The sequence below is a fragment of the Gorilla gorilla genome, chromosome 11 (assembly GCF_029281585.2).
Source record: "Gorilla gorilla gorilla isolate KB3781 chromosome 11, NHGRI_mGorGor1-v2.1_pri, whole genome shotgun sequence".
NCBI classification, from domain to species: Eukaryota; Metazoa; Chordata; class Mammalia; order Primates; family Hominidae; genus Gorilla; species Gorilla gorilla.
The window spans coordinates 32,443,324-32,460,748 of record NC_073235.2 but is presented as its reverse complement, the minus strand read 5'-3'; the positions used below and the strand labels follow the sequence as shown (position 1 = coordinate 32,460,748).

At 45.8% G+C, this 17,425-nt stretch overlaps 1 protein-coding gene across 16 annotated transcripts in view; it reads right to left on the bottom strand.

The window, feature by feature from the left end:
* PLEKHB2 (pleckstrin homology domain containing B2) overlaps positions 1 to 17,425 on the bottom strand; it is a 49,642-nt gene that overhangs the window by 27,222 nt on the left and 4,995 nt on the right. For 8 of the 16 annotated variants that reach the window (XM_019021940.4, XM_019021938.4, XM_019021942.4 and 5 more), the window contains exon 2: positions 2,464 to 2,508. The exons of 3 other annotated variants lie outside the window; for them this stretch is intronic. In XM_019021940.4, the coding sequence (XP_018877485.1) occupies positions 2,464 to 2,500 (37 nt within the window). In that variant the 5' untranslated portion in view covers positions 2,501 to 2,508. Of the gene's footprint in view, positions 1 to 2,463; positions 2,509 to 16,867; positions 17,027 to 17,425 lie in introns of all 16 variants that reach the window. 5 more of the 16 variants (XM_055380736.2, XM_055380732.2, XM_063694752.1 and 2 more) reach the window with 1 other exon arrangement.

Sequence of the window (17,425 nt, the reverse complement as noted above, 5' to 3'; positions counted from 1 at the left end):
GTCAGGCTGTCCTCCAGAGGCCAGGACTGGGTCCCAACAGTATATGTGGTAATGGCAGGAAAAGAAGTCCCGAGGCTGCCTTTGCCTACATGTGACCACATCACATGTGTATCTCTGCTGCTCTACAACCCCGTGAATGTAATGTATCTCACCTCGTTTTACTGGCATTGATACTTCTACTTTCAGGAAAGAAGGAAAATTAACCCATACATATGGGGATGGGGTTATATACAGAGTAAATCGTCTGAATACACACTTCTGAAACACCCATGGACCAGAACACTGGAAAAGTCTATGTGACTTATTTAAAGTACATCTATTTTGTGTACATCACCATGCTAGGCGTGATGGGGAGCACAAAATTGTCAAAAGAGTCGCTGATCACTATGTTGACAGAGCACTTACTTCAAGTTGTGGTGGAAAAGGGAAAGCTTGCCCTCAAACAAGGGTGTGGCAAAGGACATCCAAAGGGCCAAAGGAGGGCACACCCTCAAGGTCTGAGCAAGGGTCCCCATGTCCCCTGACCATGGGGAGGTTGAGACCACAAAACCCAAGACTAGGAAACTTGGGCTAGACTTCAACAAGCCAGGACTTTCTTTGTGAAGCTAACATTACGACACCTTTGTCTACTCTAAGACTACAGGACTAACAGACAAGGGGACATACAGTTCAGCTCCAGGTTGGGAACATGGAACTAGTCACAGACACACAGGCTGAAGACCGGTCTCTGGGTGCATATAATGTCAATGTTGAAATCACACAGTCCTGACTTTGAATGTAGGTTTGTCACCCATAGTTTACACTTAGACAAGTACCTAACCTCACTGAATCTCAATTTCTTCAACTGGAAATAATACCACTTACCTCTCATACAGCTGTTGTGAGAATTAAGAATATATACATAAAATCTATTTAACAGAAACACAAACAATTTGTAAACAATAGTTTTGATAAACCATCTCAGGTATGCCATCAATTCTTACTGGTAGACTTGACTTTAGCTAAATTTCTGAAAGTAACCCTCACAGATAAACTCAAGTCTCTGAACAATCAATGGTATGTGATACAGCTCTGTTTTTGACTAGAATCATAAATGACATGGTAGTCACTTTTCCCTTAACTTCACTCTTTCCAGTATAGCAGAATATTCTGCTTGCTTTTTTTAATAAATAAGACTGGTTCTTCCCACTTTAAAACACAGGATGAGGCCGGGCGCGGTGGGTCACGCCTGTAATCCCAGCACTTTGCCTGTAATCCCAGCACTTTGAGAGGCCGAGGCGGGCAGATCACCTGAGGTCAGGAGTTCGAGACCAGGTTCAACATGGAGAAACTCCGTCTCTACTAAAAATACAAAATTAGCCAGGCATGGTGGCGTGTGCCTATAATCCCGGCTACTCGGGAGGCTGAGGCAGGAGAATTACTTGAACCTGGGAGGCGGAGGTTGCAGTGAGCCAAGATCGCACCTGGGCAACGAGAGCAAAATTCCATCTCAAAAAATAAATAAATAAATAAATAAATAAATAAATAAATAAAAATAAAACACAGTATGAATCCCACCTGGAGTGACAGCCTCAGAGATAAGCAGACAGTGTATGAAAGACAGGTTTGCAGAGATAAGCCTAGGAAAGTGGATCTCAATCCCATAAAAAAAGAACTGAGTCTCCTCTCTAGTCCTTTTGGAGACACAAAAGTTTTGGTTTTAGATGAACTCATTGCCTCAGATCAACTCTTCAGCCACACAATTACAAAGACTCCAATATTTGAGAATCTGAGTCACTGCTCAATCCCCAGATAAGAGAGGCAGAGAGACCAGCACCTCTGTTCCAGTATCTCAGCTGGGCTCAGTTAGATCCAGGCAGTCCCAGATCCATCATTAATAATAAAGCACGCAGCTGGTCACGGTGGCTCACGCTTGTAATCCCAACACTTTGGGAGCCCAGGCGGGCAGATCACCTGAGGTCGGGAGTTTGAGACCAGCCTGGCCAACATGGAGAAACCCCTTCTCTACTAAAAATACAAAATTAGCCAGGCATGGTGGTGTGTGCCTGTGATCCCAGCTACTCAGGAGGCTGAGGCAGGAGAATCACTTGAACCCAGGAAGCGGAGGCTGCGGTGAGCCGAGATTGCGCCACTGCACTCCACAACAAGAGTGAAACTCTGTCTCAAAAAATAAATAAATAAAATAAAATAAATTAAAATAAAAAAGTAAAGCATGCTAGTGAGGAGAGCGAAAGCAGCAGGGACTGCCACCGTTTCCTGGTTCCTGTCAACTCAGCAACCAAGGAGGAGCTCCGTGGTGTGCAAGACAGTTCACAGAGATCTAGGAATGTCCAAGGGGAAACTCAAGGCCATAGCACTCATAAAACTTTGTTATTTGCTTTTAAATATGATCAACTTTAAGCAAACAGAAATAGAGACTGCCCTTCGGCAATGCCGATCACAGGCCGCACATCCTGTACTCACTCTGTCGCAGCAACCAGCCACTCTTCACAAACGCCATCTCTTCACCTACAGAACAAAAACAGACAGGTTCAAAATCATACCCAGAAAGAGAAGAGCCTGTCCGGCCCGAGTCTCTATCCTTATCCCCTTCAGCATCAGCTGAGGAAGGGCCCAAGGCCATTTTAGCTCAGTGCCCCCCTGGCATTTAACAAATACCTCCTCATTGGGGTTCATGTGCCCCGCACTCTGTACCCCCTCCCTTCCTCCCACACTCGCCTTCAGCCTCACCACCCAGCCCACCTGACTGAGTCTAACACCACTCAACAAACATAAAGCAGCCCCAGGGACACAGGATTTAGCTCTGTCAAGGACATGGGGGATTCTCGTGGCTTGCTGGAGCCCTGAGGTGCCTACATTTGGCGTTCCCAGTGGGGTCCACATGGCCCAGGCAGGGGTGCTGCACTGGTGTCAGCAGTGAGTGACATGGAGTGGCCAGGTCAGGGCAAAAAAACAAAAGTCATCAAGAAAAAGGTTCATGAAGTCAACTCCATAAAAATTTAAATCTTCTGTATGGAAAAAAAGTTAAATGAGACTTTAAAAGTGATAAATTAGAAGAAATAGTCACGGCTGGGCATGGTGGCTCAGGCCGAGGAGGGTGGATCACCTGAGGTCAGGAATTCGAGACCAGCCTGGCCAACATGGTGAAACCTCATCTCTACTAAAAATACAAAAATTGGCCGGGCGCAGCAGCTCATGCCTGTAATCCCAGCACTTTGGGAGGCCGAGGTGGGCGGATCAGGAGGTCAGGAATTTGAGACCAGCCTGACCAACATGGTGAAACCCCGTCTCTACTAAAAATATAAAAATTAGCCAGGTGTGGTGGTCCGTGCCTGTAATCCCAGCTACTCAGGAGGCTGAGGTAGGAGAATTGCTTGAACCCAGGAGGTGGAGGATGCGGTGAGCCGAGATTGCACCACTGCACTCCAGCCTGGGCAACAGAGTGAAACTCTGTCTCAAAAAAAAAAAAAGAAGAAATATTCATAACCATATGGCAGCAAGGAGCTTATTTCCTTCACTTACAAAGTTCACACATATCATACAGAAAAGGCAATAATTTAGCAGTTCACAGAAAAAAGAACACACAGAAAAAAGAACAACAAACTCGTAAAAAGACACTGAATTTCCCACTCAATTCAACAGACACAATTCCAACTGTACAGTAAACTACTGTACCTATCAGGTGGGCACAAATGAAAACCTCCAAGACACCCAGCAAGGAGAAAGCACAATGGCAGAAAGAAAACTGATGCAACCTTTCCAAAGGGAAATTTGACAAAATCTATTGAAACTTTAATAGTTCATATACTTTGCCCCAGCAATCTTACCATGACTAGGAATTTGCCTCACTGAGATATGTGCAGAGGTTCACCAACACAGATACATATATAAACACTCGCAGCAACATCACACATACTACAGAAGCGCGCCAACATGCCCCACGACGGAGGACTACTGAGCGGGTACCTCCACACAGGACAGATCACCAGGCAGGCAAGGCGGAGCAGCATGTGCTGCAGGCTGCCTCCTGGGAGGAATCCTAAAACCTGTGAAAGATGTGTCTCTGGAAACAAAATGAGGCGATTCTGTGTGTGTCACAGAACAAAGAGGGTGATTGGTCCCATTACCCCTTTCTGTACTGTTTGAAACAGTTAACAATTTGTATGCTTTTTTTTTTTTTGAGATGGATTCTTGCTGCGATGCCCAGGCTGGACTGCAGTGGCGCGATCTCAGCTCACTGCAACCTCCGCCCTCCAGGTTCAAGCAATTTTCCTGTCTCAGCCTCCCCGAGTAGCTGGGACTACAGGAGCATGCCACCATGCCTGGCTGATTTTTGTATTTTTAGCAAAGACGGGGTTTCACCATATTGGTCAGGCTGGTCTCGAACTCCTGACCTCAGGTGACCCACCTGCCTTGGACTCCCAAAGTGCTGGGATTACAGGCATGAGCCACCGCACCCAGCCCATTTTATTTTTTGAAATCAATAGTTATTATCTGGAAGCTGAGACCATGGGCCACTTTTGTTTTCTGCTTTAGCTTTTTTTTTTTTTTTTTTTTTTTTGAGACGGAGTCTTGCTCTGTCACCCAGGCTGGAGTGCAGTGGCGCGATCTCAGCTCACTGCAAGCTCCGCCTCCTGGGTTCAGGCCATTCTCCTGCGTCAGCCTCCCAAGTAGCTGGGACTACAGGAGCCCGCCACCGCGCCCGGCTAATTTTTTCTTGTATTTTCAGTAAAGACGGGGTTTCACCATGTTAGCCAGGATGGTCTCGATCTCCTGACCTCGTGATATGCCCACCTCGGTCTCCCAAAGTGCTGGGATTACAGGCATGAGCCACCGCGCCTGGCCTTGCTTTAGCTTTTTTAGCTATTTCTTTAAGGCACTAAGGTTGGTAAGGTTAGCAAAAGCGCAAGTGGGCACCTCAGAAGAAGAAATGAGTCTCTAATGTAGCTCCTTCCCCATATCTAAGCATGGCTGACTTCTCATCTTTCTCCAAACCTTTAAAAAGAGTGCCACAAGCCTCAGTCACCCCATACTCCAGCATCTCCAAAATCACTCACGCTGAAGCTTCTTGCTCTCTTTGCAGTTTTTTTCAATTCATGCTATCTGTCCTTACCAAGAAACGAAATGTTTCTCATTTTTCCCCAATCTTTCTCTACCACATTTAGGTTCTCAAACATACAATCCCCAGCAAACAAAAGCCAGTCTCCCTGTCTCTCAGATGATGTTAACAGGGAAGCACACTGCTGCTCACTGTGCTGGCAGCCACCTTCTGACCATGAGGAACCAGCTGGGGGCAGCTGACGCAGAGACAGCAGAGCTCACACTGCTGAGCCACTTACTTCACCAACCCCCAAACCCACCCTTACCCAAGACTTTCTACTAAGCAGCATGATGGGTTTATCACTTAAGATGGTTGAATTTGGTTTCCTGCAACTTACAGCCTAAAATATCCTAAAACAATCATTTTATTTCCAAAAGGATTTGAGGCAGAGAACTACCAGCATCATATTTTCATTAAATATTCTTAGAACACCTAACTTGTGTCCAGCCTTGTCCTAGACACTAAGGATACAGCAGTGACCAAGCCAAAATGCTACTCTCATGTAGCTTAGTACAGCAGAAGAAACAGGCGAAACAAAAAGGAAGGAATGTTGTAGACAGCATCACATCTGTGCAGTGGGGTTATTAACCCAGAACACAAAAAAATGAGAGGGCAAAGCACATACGCATTCACGTCAAATCCTAGATATCTATATTCATACTACAGCTTCCTGCATCCATAATGTGAATTCCCAGTATATTTCATACAAAAAAAAAATGAGAACAGGCTAAAAATTACTAGAAAAGGTACTGAGAACTACGTAGTCACGACAAATACAAAACCTGACTGAAACACAGCCATGCAACTTCGCGGGTGGTTACGGGACACAGTGAATATAAAAACGTGGAGTAACAGGAGTCTCCTGAACTTCTGTGGTCAATTTCTTTACATTTCTAATGGTTTTTTTTGTTTGTTTCTTTGTTTGTGCCATCGCCCAGGCTGGAGTGCAATGATCTCCGCTCGCTGCAGCCTCCACCTCCCAGGTTCAAGCAATTCTCCTGCCTCAGCCTCCCAAGTAGCTAGAATTATGGGCGTGTGCCATCACACCCAGCTAATTTTTTGTATTTTAAGTAGAGACAGGATTTCGCCACGTTGGCCAGGCAATGCACCCGCCTCAGCTTCTCAAAGTGCTGGGATTACAGGTGTGAGCCACCATGCCCAGCCTTCTAATGGTTCTTGATATTAATTTGGCTGCATTTGCTATCTTTTTTTTTGGACAGAGTTTAGCTGTCACTCAGGCTGGAGTGCAATGGCACTATCTAGGCTCACTGCAACCTCCGCCTCTGAGGTTCAAGCAATTCTCATGCCTCAGCCTCCCAAGCAGCTGCGATTACAGGTGTCACCACACCCAGCTAATTTTTATATTTTTAGTGGAGACAGGCTTTCACCATGTTGGCCAGGATGGTCTCAAACTCCTGACCTCAAGTGATCTGCCTGCTTTGGCATCCCGAAGTGCTGGGATTACAGGCATGAGCCACTGTGCCTGGCCGATAAACAGTTAAAAGAGACTTTTAGGTAAAACCTTAAGGATCCTGAGATTTCCTGGTATCTCGGAGTATTATGTACTAATTGTGTGGGTGAACATCTGATTTGGCAGATGATATGGTTTGGCTCTGTGTCCCCACCCAAAATCTCATGTTGAATTGTAATCCCCAGTGTTGGCAGAGGGGCCTGGTGGGAGGTGACTGGATCATGATGGCAACTATCCCTGTTGCTGGTCTTGTGATAGAGTTCTCAGGAGATCTACTTGTTTATAAGTGTGTTCACTCTCTCCTACTGCCACATGAAGACATGCCTGCTTCCCCTTTGCCTTCTGCCATGATTGTAAGCTTTCTGAGGCCTCCACAGCCATGCCTCCTGTACAGTCTGCAGAACTTCTGAGTCGACTAAACCTCTTTTCTTCATAAATTACCCAGTCTCAGGTAGTTCTTTAAAGGAGTGTGAGAACAGACTAATACAACGAATGTTGTGCCTACGTTTTCTCTGGTGTTTCCTTGAGGTTAGCCTGGGTTTCTCTTACTTTTCAGGCAGTTGAGTCTCAAGGGATGGCAACAAGGAGAAACTGAACAGCAGACTTGGGAATCAATTCGGGCCACTTGAGTAAGATTCAAAAAGAAAAAAGAAATGGAAATGTCTACATCTAGAGGACATTATAAACATATCTTTCATGTGCCTATATAAAATAAAACTATCAGAGAAAGGGGAAATCAGATTGTGAGACAGAAAAGAACTTAAACTGGAATTAGCAACAGAAACTCTTGACTTTTTAAAAGAGTAATTCCTCTGCTGACTCAAGTAGCTTCTTATCTCATGTCATCCTGTCTATCTCTTCTCATTCTGTGAACAATCTCATGTACCTCCCAGAGCAGATTTTTATCTCTAACACTAGTCTCCTCTAAAACAAGCCAGTACTCTTTGAAAATGAGCTAGTTACAGTTTAGGGGCAGGATATCTTATTATCAAAAAGCACAGATGCTTTCAAGAGTGCCTTCAGAAAGCATCAAGAAGCCACTCAGCTGAAGAAAGAGAATCTAATGGCTAAATTGTGACACAAGTGTAAAATTCAAAGTAAAAATTACAGTCCGTTACAACCAACTAAGGCTGAAAGGTACCCTGGGTATAAGATGATTAAAATGAGATATATTACAGTAGAATGTGTTAAAGAAAAGACATACCTCCTGGCGGGCGCAGTAGCTCACGCCTGTAATCCCAGCATTTTGGGAGACTGAGGCAGGTGGATCACGAGATCAAGAGATCAAGACCATCCTGGCCAATATGGTGAAACCCCGTCTCTACTAAAAATATTAAAAATTAGCTGGGCATGGTGGCGCATGCCTGTAGTCCCAGCTACTCGGGAGGCTGAGGCAGAAGAATCACTTGATCCCGGGAGGCGGAGACTGCAGTGAGTCAAGATCATGCCACTGCACTCCAGCCTGGCAAAAGAGCCAGACTCCATCTCAAAAAAAAAAAAAAAAAGACATACTTTCTGATAATGGTTTGGCTTTATTCCTACCCAAATCTCACCTTGAATTGTAATAATCCCCACATGTCAACAGTGAGGCCAGGTGGAGATAACTGAATCATGGGGACAGTTTCCCCCATACTGTTCTCATGGTAGTGAGTAAGTCTCACAAGATCTGACAGTTTTATAAATGGGAGTTCCCCGCACAAGTTTTCTTGCCTGCCACCATGTAAGACATAACTTTGTTCCTCATTTGCCTTCCACCATGATTGTGAGAACTCCCCAGCCATGTGGAACTGTGAGTCAACTAAACCTCCTTCCTTTATAAATCACCCAGTCTTGGGTATATCTTTATTAGCAGCGTGAGAACAGACTAATACAGTAAACTGGTACCAGTACAGCGGAATGCTACTGAAAAGATAACTGAAAATGTGGAAGCAACTTTGGAAATGGGTAAAAGGCAGAGGTTGGAACAGTTTGGAGGGCTCAGAAGAAGACAGGAAGATGTGGGAAAGTTTGGAACTTCCTAGAGACTTGCTGAGTGGCTTTGACCAAAATGCTGATAGTGATATGGACAATAAGGTCCAGGCTGCACTGGTCTCAGATGGAGATGAGGAACTAGTTGGGAACTGGAGTAAAGGTCACTATTGTTATGTAAAGAGACTGGTGGTATTTTGTCCCTGTCCTAGAGATCTGTGGAAGTTCGAACTTGAGAGAGATGATTTAGGGTATCTAGTAAAAGAAATTTCTAAGCAGCAAAGCCTTCAAGAAGAAGCAGAGCATAAAAGTTTGGAAAATTTGCCAACTGATGATGCAACAGAAAAGAAAAACCCATTTTCTGGGGAGAAATTCAAGCCTGCTGCAGAAATTTGCATAAGTAACAAGAAGTCCAATGTTAATCACCAAGACAATGGGCAAAATGTCTCCAGGGCAGGGATGGGCCACGGCTCACGCCTGTAATCCCAGCACTTTGGGAGGCTGAGGCAGGCGGATCATGAGGTCAGGAGATCCAGACCATCCTGGCTAACACGGTGAAACCCCCTCTCTACTAAAAATACAAAAAATTAGCTGGGCATGGTGGCGTGCACCTGCAGTCCCAGCTACTCGGGAGGCCAAGGCAGGAGAATGGCATGAACCCGGGAGGCGGAGCTTGCATTGAGCCAAGATTGCGACACTGCACTCCAGCCTGGGGGACAGAGCGAGACTCCATCTCAAAAAAAAAAAAAAAAAGTCTCCAGGGCATGTCAGAAACCTTTGCAGCAGCCACTCCCATCACACGTCGGGAGGACTAAAAGGAAAAAATGGTTTTGCAGGTCGGGCCCAGGGCCCCCCTGCTGTGTGCAGCCTAGGGACTTGGTGCCCTATGTCCCAGCTGCCACTGCAGTGGCTAAAAGGGGCCAAGGTACAGCTCAGGTTGTGGTTTCAGAGGGTGCAAGCCCCAAGCCTTGGCAGCTTTCATGTGGTGTTGATCCTGCAGGTGCACAGAAGTCAAGAATTGAGGTTCAGGAACCTCCATCTAGATTTCAGAGGATGTATGGAAACGCCTGGCGGTCCAGGCAGAAGTTTGCTGCAGAGGTGGGGCCCTCACAGAGAACCTCTACTAGGGCAGTATGGAAGGGAAATATGGGGTTGGAGCCCCCACACAGAGTCCCCACTGGGACACTATGTACTGGAGCTGTGAGAAGAGGGCCAATGTCCTCCAGACCCCAGAACGGTACATCCACCAACTTGCACTCTGCACCTGGAAAGCTGCAGACACTCAATGCCAGCTGGTGAAAGCTGCCAAAAGGGGGGGCTGTACCCTGCAAAGCTACATGTACGGAGCTGCCCAAGGCCATGGGAGCCCACCTCTTACATCAGCATGACGTGGATGTGAGACATGGAGTCAAAGGAGATCATTTTGGAGCTTTAAGATTTGACTGCCCTGGCCAGGCTCAGTGGCTCACGCCTGTTAATCCCAGCACTTTGGGAGGCCGAGGCAGGCGGATTGCCTCAGGTCAGGAGTTCGAGACCAGCCTGACTGACATGGTGAAACGCTCTCTCTATTAAAAATACAAAAATTAGCTGGGCGTGGTGGCAGGCACCTGTAATCCCAGCTACTCAGGAGGCTGAGGCAGGAGAATCACTTGAACCCGGGAGGTGGAGGTTGCAGTGAGCCAAGACCAGGCCATTGCACTCCAGCCTGGGCAACAAGAGTGAAACTCTGTCTCAAAAAAAAAAAAAAAAAAAAAAGATTTGACTGCCCCATTAGATTTTGGACTTGCATGGGGCCTGCAGTCCCTTCATTTTGGCCAATTTCTCCCATTTGGAACAGGTGTATTTACCCAATGGCTGTACCCCCACAGGATCTAGGAAGCAACTAACTTGCTTTTGATTTTACAGGCTCATAGGTGGAAGACACCTGCTTTATCTCAGATGAGACTTTGGGCTGTGGACTTTTCTTTTTTTTTTGAGATGGAGTCTCACTCTGTCGCCCAGGCTGGAGTGCAGTGGTGCCATCTCGGCTCATTGCAAGCTCCGCCTCCCGGGTTCATGCCCATTCTCCTGCCTCAGCCTCCCAAGTAGCTGGGACTATAGGCGCCCGCCACCACACCCGGCTAATTTTTTGTATTTTTAGAGACGGGGTTTCACCGTGTTAGCCAGGATGGTCTTGATTTCCTGACCTCGTGATCCACCCACCTCGGCCTCCCAAAGTGCTGGGATTACAGGTGTGAGCCACTGCGCCTGGCCTGGACTGTGTACTCTGGAGTTAATGCTAAAATGAGTTAAGACTTTGGGGGACTGCTGGGAAGGCATGATTGGTTTTGAAATGTGAGGACATGAGATTTGGCAGGGACCTGGGCGGAATGATATGGTCTGGCTGTGTCCCCACCCAAATCTCACCTGGAATTGCAATAAGCCCCATGTGTCAAGGGTAGGGCCAAGGGACAATTATTGAATCTTGGGGGCAGTTTCCCCCATACTGTTCTCATGGTAGTGAGTAAGTCTCACAAGATCAGATGGTTTAATAAATGGGAGTTCCTTTGCACAAGCTCTCTTGTCTGCTGCCATTAAGACATAACTTTGCTCATCATTTGTCTTCCACCATGATTGTGAGGCCTCCCCAGCCATGTGGAACTGTGAGTCAATTAAACCTCTTCCCTTTACAAATTACCCAGTCTCAGGTATGTCTTCATTAGCAGCTTAAGAGCAGACTAATACACCTTCCAATATGAGTTCAATTTCACACAATTGAGGACAGGGGGTTGATTAAAAGAAAAAAAAAGGTTGAAACACTTGAAACACTTTGATAATTGTGTAACATCCTCTCATTGGATAATGCAAAGGGTTACTATGTTAATAGTAGGGGTCATTTGTTGCTATTTACTATCTAAATATTGGAATTTCCCTTTTAAGACAAAAAAAACTCGACTTCTGAGTTGAGAGCTCATGTGTACTGAAACCTGGATAGCAATGGAGACTACTGAAACCTGGACAGCAGGGGAGACTGCAGGAGCAGGCTTTGAGCCAGCCTATACTCAAGCTGCTGGAGAGAAATGGCCCTGGGGAAACCAACCATGGATTCATGCAGTAAGGAATATGTTGGTTTCAGGAATACACCGGTTTTAGTGACTTACACAGCTGGGCAAGCACTTACACACCAATCTCCAGAAGTCAGAAAAAAATAAGGGGATATATAATAAAAGTTCCATGACACTGGGCACCTCCTAAGGTACCTGTGGTACCTTCACCTGGATCAGACAGTATCATCAGCCGCAAGACATCTAGGGGGACTGAGGCTGGGGCATTTTGCCACCTGGCAGAGACAGGAAGGTGGCAGCTACTGAAGGCAGGTGAATACGCTCTTTATCTCCATTAAAGAGATGTGTATCCTTTGTCTGCATCAACTGGCCTCTCCTGTCAGTCACCAAGCTGGTACCACCACAACCACAACAGGGAACATTACTTGCTTCATCAGTTTCCACCACTGGCAGCAACTCACCCTTGCCTCTGGCACCCAGTCCAAAAGCAGCGGTCACACTCACCTGTTCCCTAAATGACCCATCTCCCCTGTACTGGACTGCAGCTAACCCTTTCTATCTACACTGTGTCCCCTGCCAGGCTCTTCCACTGTATCCTGAACCCTGATCACAAAGCAGAGCAGTGGACACTGTCACTCAACCAACATGCCTTCAGCCTCCCAGAGACTTACATAGCACTACTGCACAGGCATCCCTCCCTTCCACCTCCCTATCAGCCTAGACCAATTCCTGGTTCTGATCTGGTTGGCCTACCCTGCCTGGAGGTTACCTAGGACCCAAGGCTCAAAGGGAAAAACAAAAAAGGCAGACTTTAAACATCCATCTTCCCATTCTTCTCTCTCCTTATGTATTTCTACAGAATTAATACTTCTTGTCACTAAACACTACAATTCACAGGGAGTTATTTTAAAAGGGAGAAGACAAAAGAGTGACACTGAAACATGGATCCAAGAGAAAAGAAACACCAAGCTGGGCGGTGGCTCACGCCTGTAATCCCAGCACTGTGGGAGGCTGAGGTGGGCAGATCACCCCAGGTCAGGAGTTCAAGACCAGCCTGGCCAACGTGGTGAAACCCTGTCTCTACTAAAAATACAAAAATTAGCTGGGTGTCGTGGCGGGTGCCTGTAATCCCAGCTACTCGGGAGGCTGAGGCAGGAGAATCGCTTGAAACCATGAGGAGGTTGCAGTGAGCCAAGATAGCACCACTTCACTCCAGCTTGGGTGAAAGAGCAAAAGTCTGTCTCAAAAAAAAAAAAAGAAACGTCAGTAATGTGAAGCTCAACATACTGGCGATTGCTCTATTTCCAATGTTAATGATGAATTATAAGAAGCACAGATGGGCCGGGCGCGGTGGCTCACGCCTGTAATCCCAGCACTTTGGGAGGCCGAGGAGGGTGGATCACGAGGTCAGGAGATGGAGACCATCCTGGCTAACACGATGAAACCCCGTCTCTACTAAAAATACAAAAATTAGCCGGGCGTGGTGGCGGGCGCCTGTAGTCCCAGCTACTCGGGAGGCTGAGGCAGGAGAATGGTGCAAACCCGGGAGGTGGAGCTTGCAGTGAGCTGAGATCACGCCACTGCACTCCAGCCTGGGCCACTCCCTCCTGAATTGCAACTAAAATGAGAGTTAAGGAGAAAACAAGGCATAAATCCACAAAGAGAACAGCAGCAGACAAAAGCAGATGAGACACAACATTTTGAAAGTTCTAAGACAAACAGACAAGTGTCAACTAACATAAAATATGGTCACCTCTACTTTGTTATGTGCTAACAGAAGCCAAAACACAGCAAGCCAACTCCTGCCACATAAAAACAGACTCAGAAATTGGGGGTAAGAGAGAATTCTAAAGGTGGGGAGAAATCAGAAGAATTAATGGAAAGTCTTCAAAGGGGTCACTAGGCACCCTACCCAAGCAGACAGGGACCCTCCCTGATCCTGAAGATGATGCCTCTGGAGACTGGGCGTGGCCACACTACACACAGCTTAAAGTCACAGGCCACACTTAGAAGAATATAGTCCGTGAAAGTCAAATTCTCCATCTTCTTCCTTACTTCTCAGACTCTAGCTCAGAGCAAAGGCATAGTCCCAAGAGGAAAGGCTCACTGATACTGACAACTGGGTGTTCTGTAATGAAAAAGCCAAACTTTGCCTAACACCCTCCAGAGAAGCTCACCAAGAGACAGACTTGAAGCAAACACACAGACTTCCAATCAGCTTTTCAGTACCTCTCTTAAATAGGAATACAGAGCAAGCATCATCAGTCTGAGTAGAAAAAAATACTGTTTTTCCTCTGCTCTCACGTCACAACAATCAACATAGAAGACTTCTGTGACCAAATGTGTGAGGGTTTCTCCCCACATACCAAGCAAGAAATCAATTATGCAGCAGGCCCATGCACAGTGTTGCGCATCTGTAATCCCAACACTTTAGGAGGAGAAGGTCGGGGGACCACTTGAGCTCAGGAGTTTGAGACCAGCCTAGGCAACATGGTGAAACCTCATCCATACAAAAATCAGCGGGGCATGGTGGCACACACCTGTAGTCCCAGCTACTGGGGGGCTGAGGTAAGAGGACCACTTGAGCCTGGGATGGGGAGGTTGCAGTGAGCCATGATCACACCACTACATTCCAACCTGGGCAAGAGTGAGACCCAGTCTCAAAAAAAAAAAAAAATTCTTCAGCGAACACCAACTAGGTGTCCTGCAATTCAACTGTCACACTATCTACCTGGAGATAGCATCAGATCCCACAGGTTGAGGGCTCAGTCCCACAAGACTGCCCACCCTTCAGACACCAGCCACAAGTCAGGGCCTCTGGAACATGTGATCAACTAGCTTTAAGTCAGTGAGAAAGAAAAGTAGCTCAGAGCAATCTGAAGAACATAAAGCCGGCAAAATTTAGAAAATGGGTCTTTAGTTACCACAGCCCCAGCCACGCTCAGGGTTAACTGTTTAAAGGGACTTGGGGTTTTTTAAATCTTCCCTTTCCTGTAGTTTCCAGACAAGCTGATAAATTACCAAGACTGTTACTACAAGTTACACAATGTGACCCCCAATCATTTTCTTCATGTTCCTGGAATGTGTGATACAAAGAACAATATACAGCCAACCAATAGTTTATGTTCAACTTAGAAACTGCCCCTATTTTTGCCCTTTAAAATCCCACTTGTAACTGTTGCTACTCGAAGCATATATTCAGAGCAACTTGAATCTATGCTTCCCAGGTTGCTGTCCTCAAATCTGGCCTAAATAAACTCTCGATATTTATAGTAATTTTTGCTTTAGTTTCTTTCTTTAGGTCTATTAGAATTCCCCCATCTCCCTGTGTTTGATTAATTTGCTAGAGCAGCTCACAAAATTCAGGTAAACAATGACTTATATTTACCAGTTTATTATAAAGGGTATTACAAACGACACACATGAAGAGATATGTATAGGGCAAGGTGTTAGTGTTCAGGCCTCTCCAGGCACACCACCCTCCCTCCAGGAACCTCCAGGTGTTCGGCTATTCTGGAGGCTCCCCAAACCCAATCCTTTTGGGTTTTTATGGAGGCCTCATTACATTAGCATGATTGATTAAACCAACAGCCATTGGTGATCAACATCACCTTGAACCCCTCTCTCCTTCCTGGAAGGTTGGGGGGCAGACATGAAAGTTCCAACCCTCAAAAGTCACATAGGTGTTTCAGATGACCAGCCCCCATCCTGAAGGGAGTCTGCAGGCCATCAATCAATCATTAGCATACAAAAAGACATCATTTTGGAGATTTTTAAGGATTGTATTAAATAGGAGTTGTAAGGCAGGAAATGAGGTCAAAGACAAAATAAACATTTCACAGTATCACAATCAGACACTGGAGAAAAATCTAGACCATAAAAGATAGAGATTAAAGAAAATAAAATTTTCAAGAAAAAAAACCTCACAAGAATCAGAGACAATGCTGGGTACAAAAGAAAACTTTAAAAATATTACTTTACAGCTGGCCACAGTGGCTCACGCCTATAATCCCAACACTTTAGGAGGCCGAGGAGAGTAGATCACTTGAGGTCAGGAGTTCGAGACCAGCCTGGCCAACATGGTGAAACCCCGTCTCTACTAAAAATACAAAAATTAGCCAGGCGTGGTGGCAGGCTCCTGTAGTCCCAGCTACTCAGGAGGCTGAGGCAGGAGAATGGCGTGAACCCGGGAAGCGGAGCTTGCAGTGAGCCGAGATAGTGCCACTGCACTCCAGCCTGGGTGACTGGAGTGAGACTCCATCTCAAAAAAAAAAAAAAAAAAAAAAAAACAAGAATAAAAAGAAATATTCAGAGCTCTCAATTAAAAATAATAACCAAAATTAAAAATTCAATACAAGAGATGGAAAGATCAAGATGGAAGAAATCTCTCTGAAATGAAGAGTAAAAAAAAAAAAAAAAAAAAAAGACCAAGAGATGGAAAAAAATTAGAGGATGAGCCTGGAATATAAAATATTCTGCTAGCCGGGCACAGTGGCTCATACCTGTTAATCACAGCACTTTGGGAGGCTGAGGCGGGTAGATCACTTGGGGTCAGGAGTTCAAGACGAGCCTGGCCAGTATGGTGAAACCGCATCTCTACTAAAAATACAAAAATTAGCCAGGCATGGTGGCACGCACTTGTAGTCCCAGCTACTGAGCAGGCTGAGGCAGGATAATCACTTGAACCCGGGAGACAGAGGTTGCAGTGAGCTGAGATTGCACCACTGCATTCCAGCCTGGGCATCACAGCGAGACTCCGTCTCAAAAAAAAAAATTCTGCTTATAGGAGAATTTCATAAATAAACCACAGAGAAAAGAGCAGACAAATAATACTATAAAACCATTTCCCGCAACAGGATAACACATTTCTAGATTCAAAAGCTCCAATGACTGTCCAGCATCATGAATTTTAAAAGATTCTCCACAGGTAGGATGACTGAAATTTCATAACATCAAGGACAAAGAAGAGAACCTAAAAACTTCCCAAAGAAAAAAGCATATATAAAGGATCAACAATCAGCAAGACACAGGACATCTAGAGCAATACCTTCAAAATGCTAACGGAAAATTATTTCCAAGCCAGAATTCCACACCCAGTCAAATCATTAATCAAGGCCAGGCATGGTGGCTCTTGAGTGTAATCCCAACACTTTGGGAAGTCAAGGTGGGAGAATCGCTTCAGCCCAGGAGTTTGAGACCAACCCAGCAACACAGTGAGACATCCTCAACAAAAAAATAAGAAGTTAGCTGCGCATAGTGGTGCACGCCTGTAGTCCCACCTACTTGGGAGACTGAGGTAGGAAGATCGCTTGAGCCCAGAAGGTAGAAGCACAGTAAGCCATGAATGATCATGTCACTGCACTCCAGCCTGGGCGACAGAGTAGGATTCGGTCTTCAACTGGCAGGGGAGGAAATTCCCAGAAAGGCAGCTGTGCAGAAGGACTGGGGAGACAAAAAAAAAAAAAAACAGTCCAGACTGGAGCAGGACCGAGTACTACAGGGGAGAAAAAAAGTAACTGACAAATTTCCTACAAGTTTTTGACTCACTGGTGGATTGAAGAGTTTTACAAGGCAGCAAAAGTCTTCTATGATCAAAAGTCAAAAGATTACACGTAAATCAACAGCAATTTTACCATATCCACAAAGATAAAATACTTTTTTTTTTTTTTTTTGAGACGGAGTCTCACTCTGTCACCCAGGCTGGAGGGCAGTGGCGCGATCTCAGCTCTCTGCAACCTCCACCTCCCGGGTTCACGCCATTCTCCTGCCTCAGCCTCCCGAATAGCTGGGACTACAGGCACCCGCCACCACACCCAGGTAATTTTTTTGTATTTTTAGTAG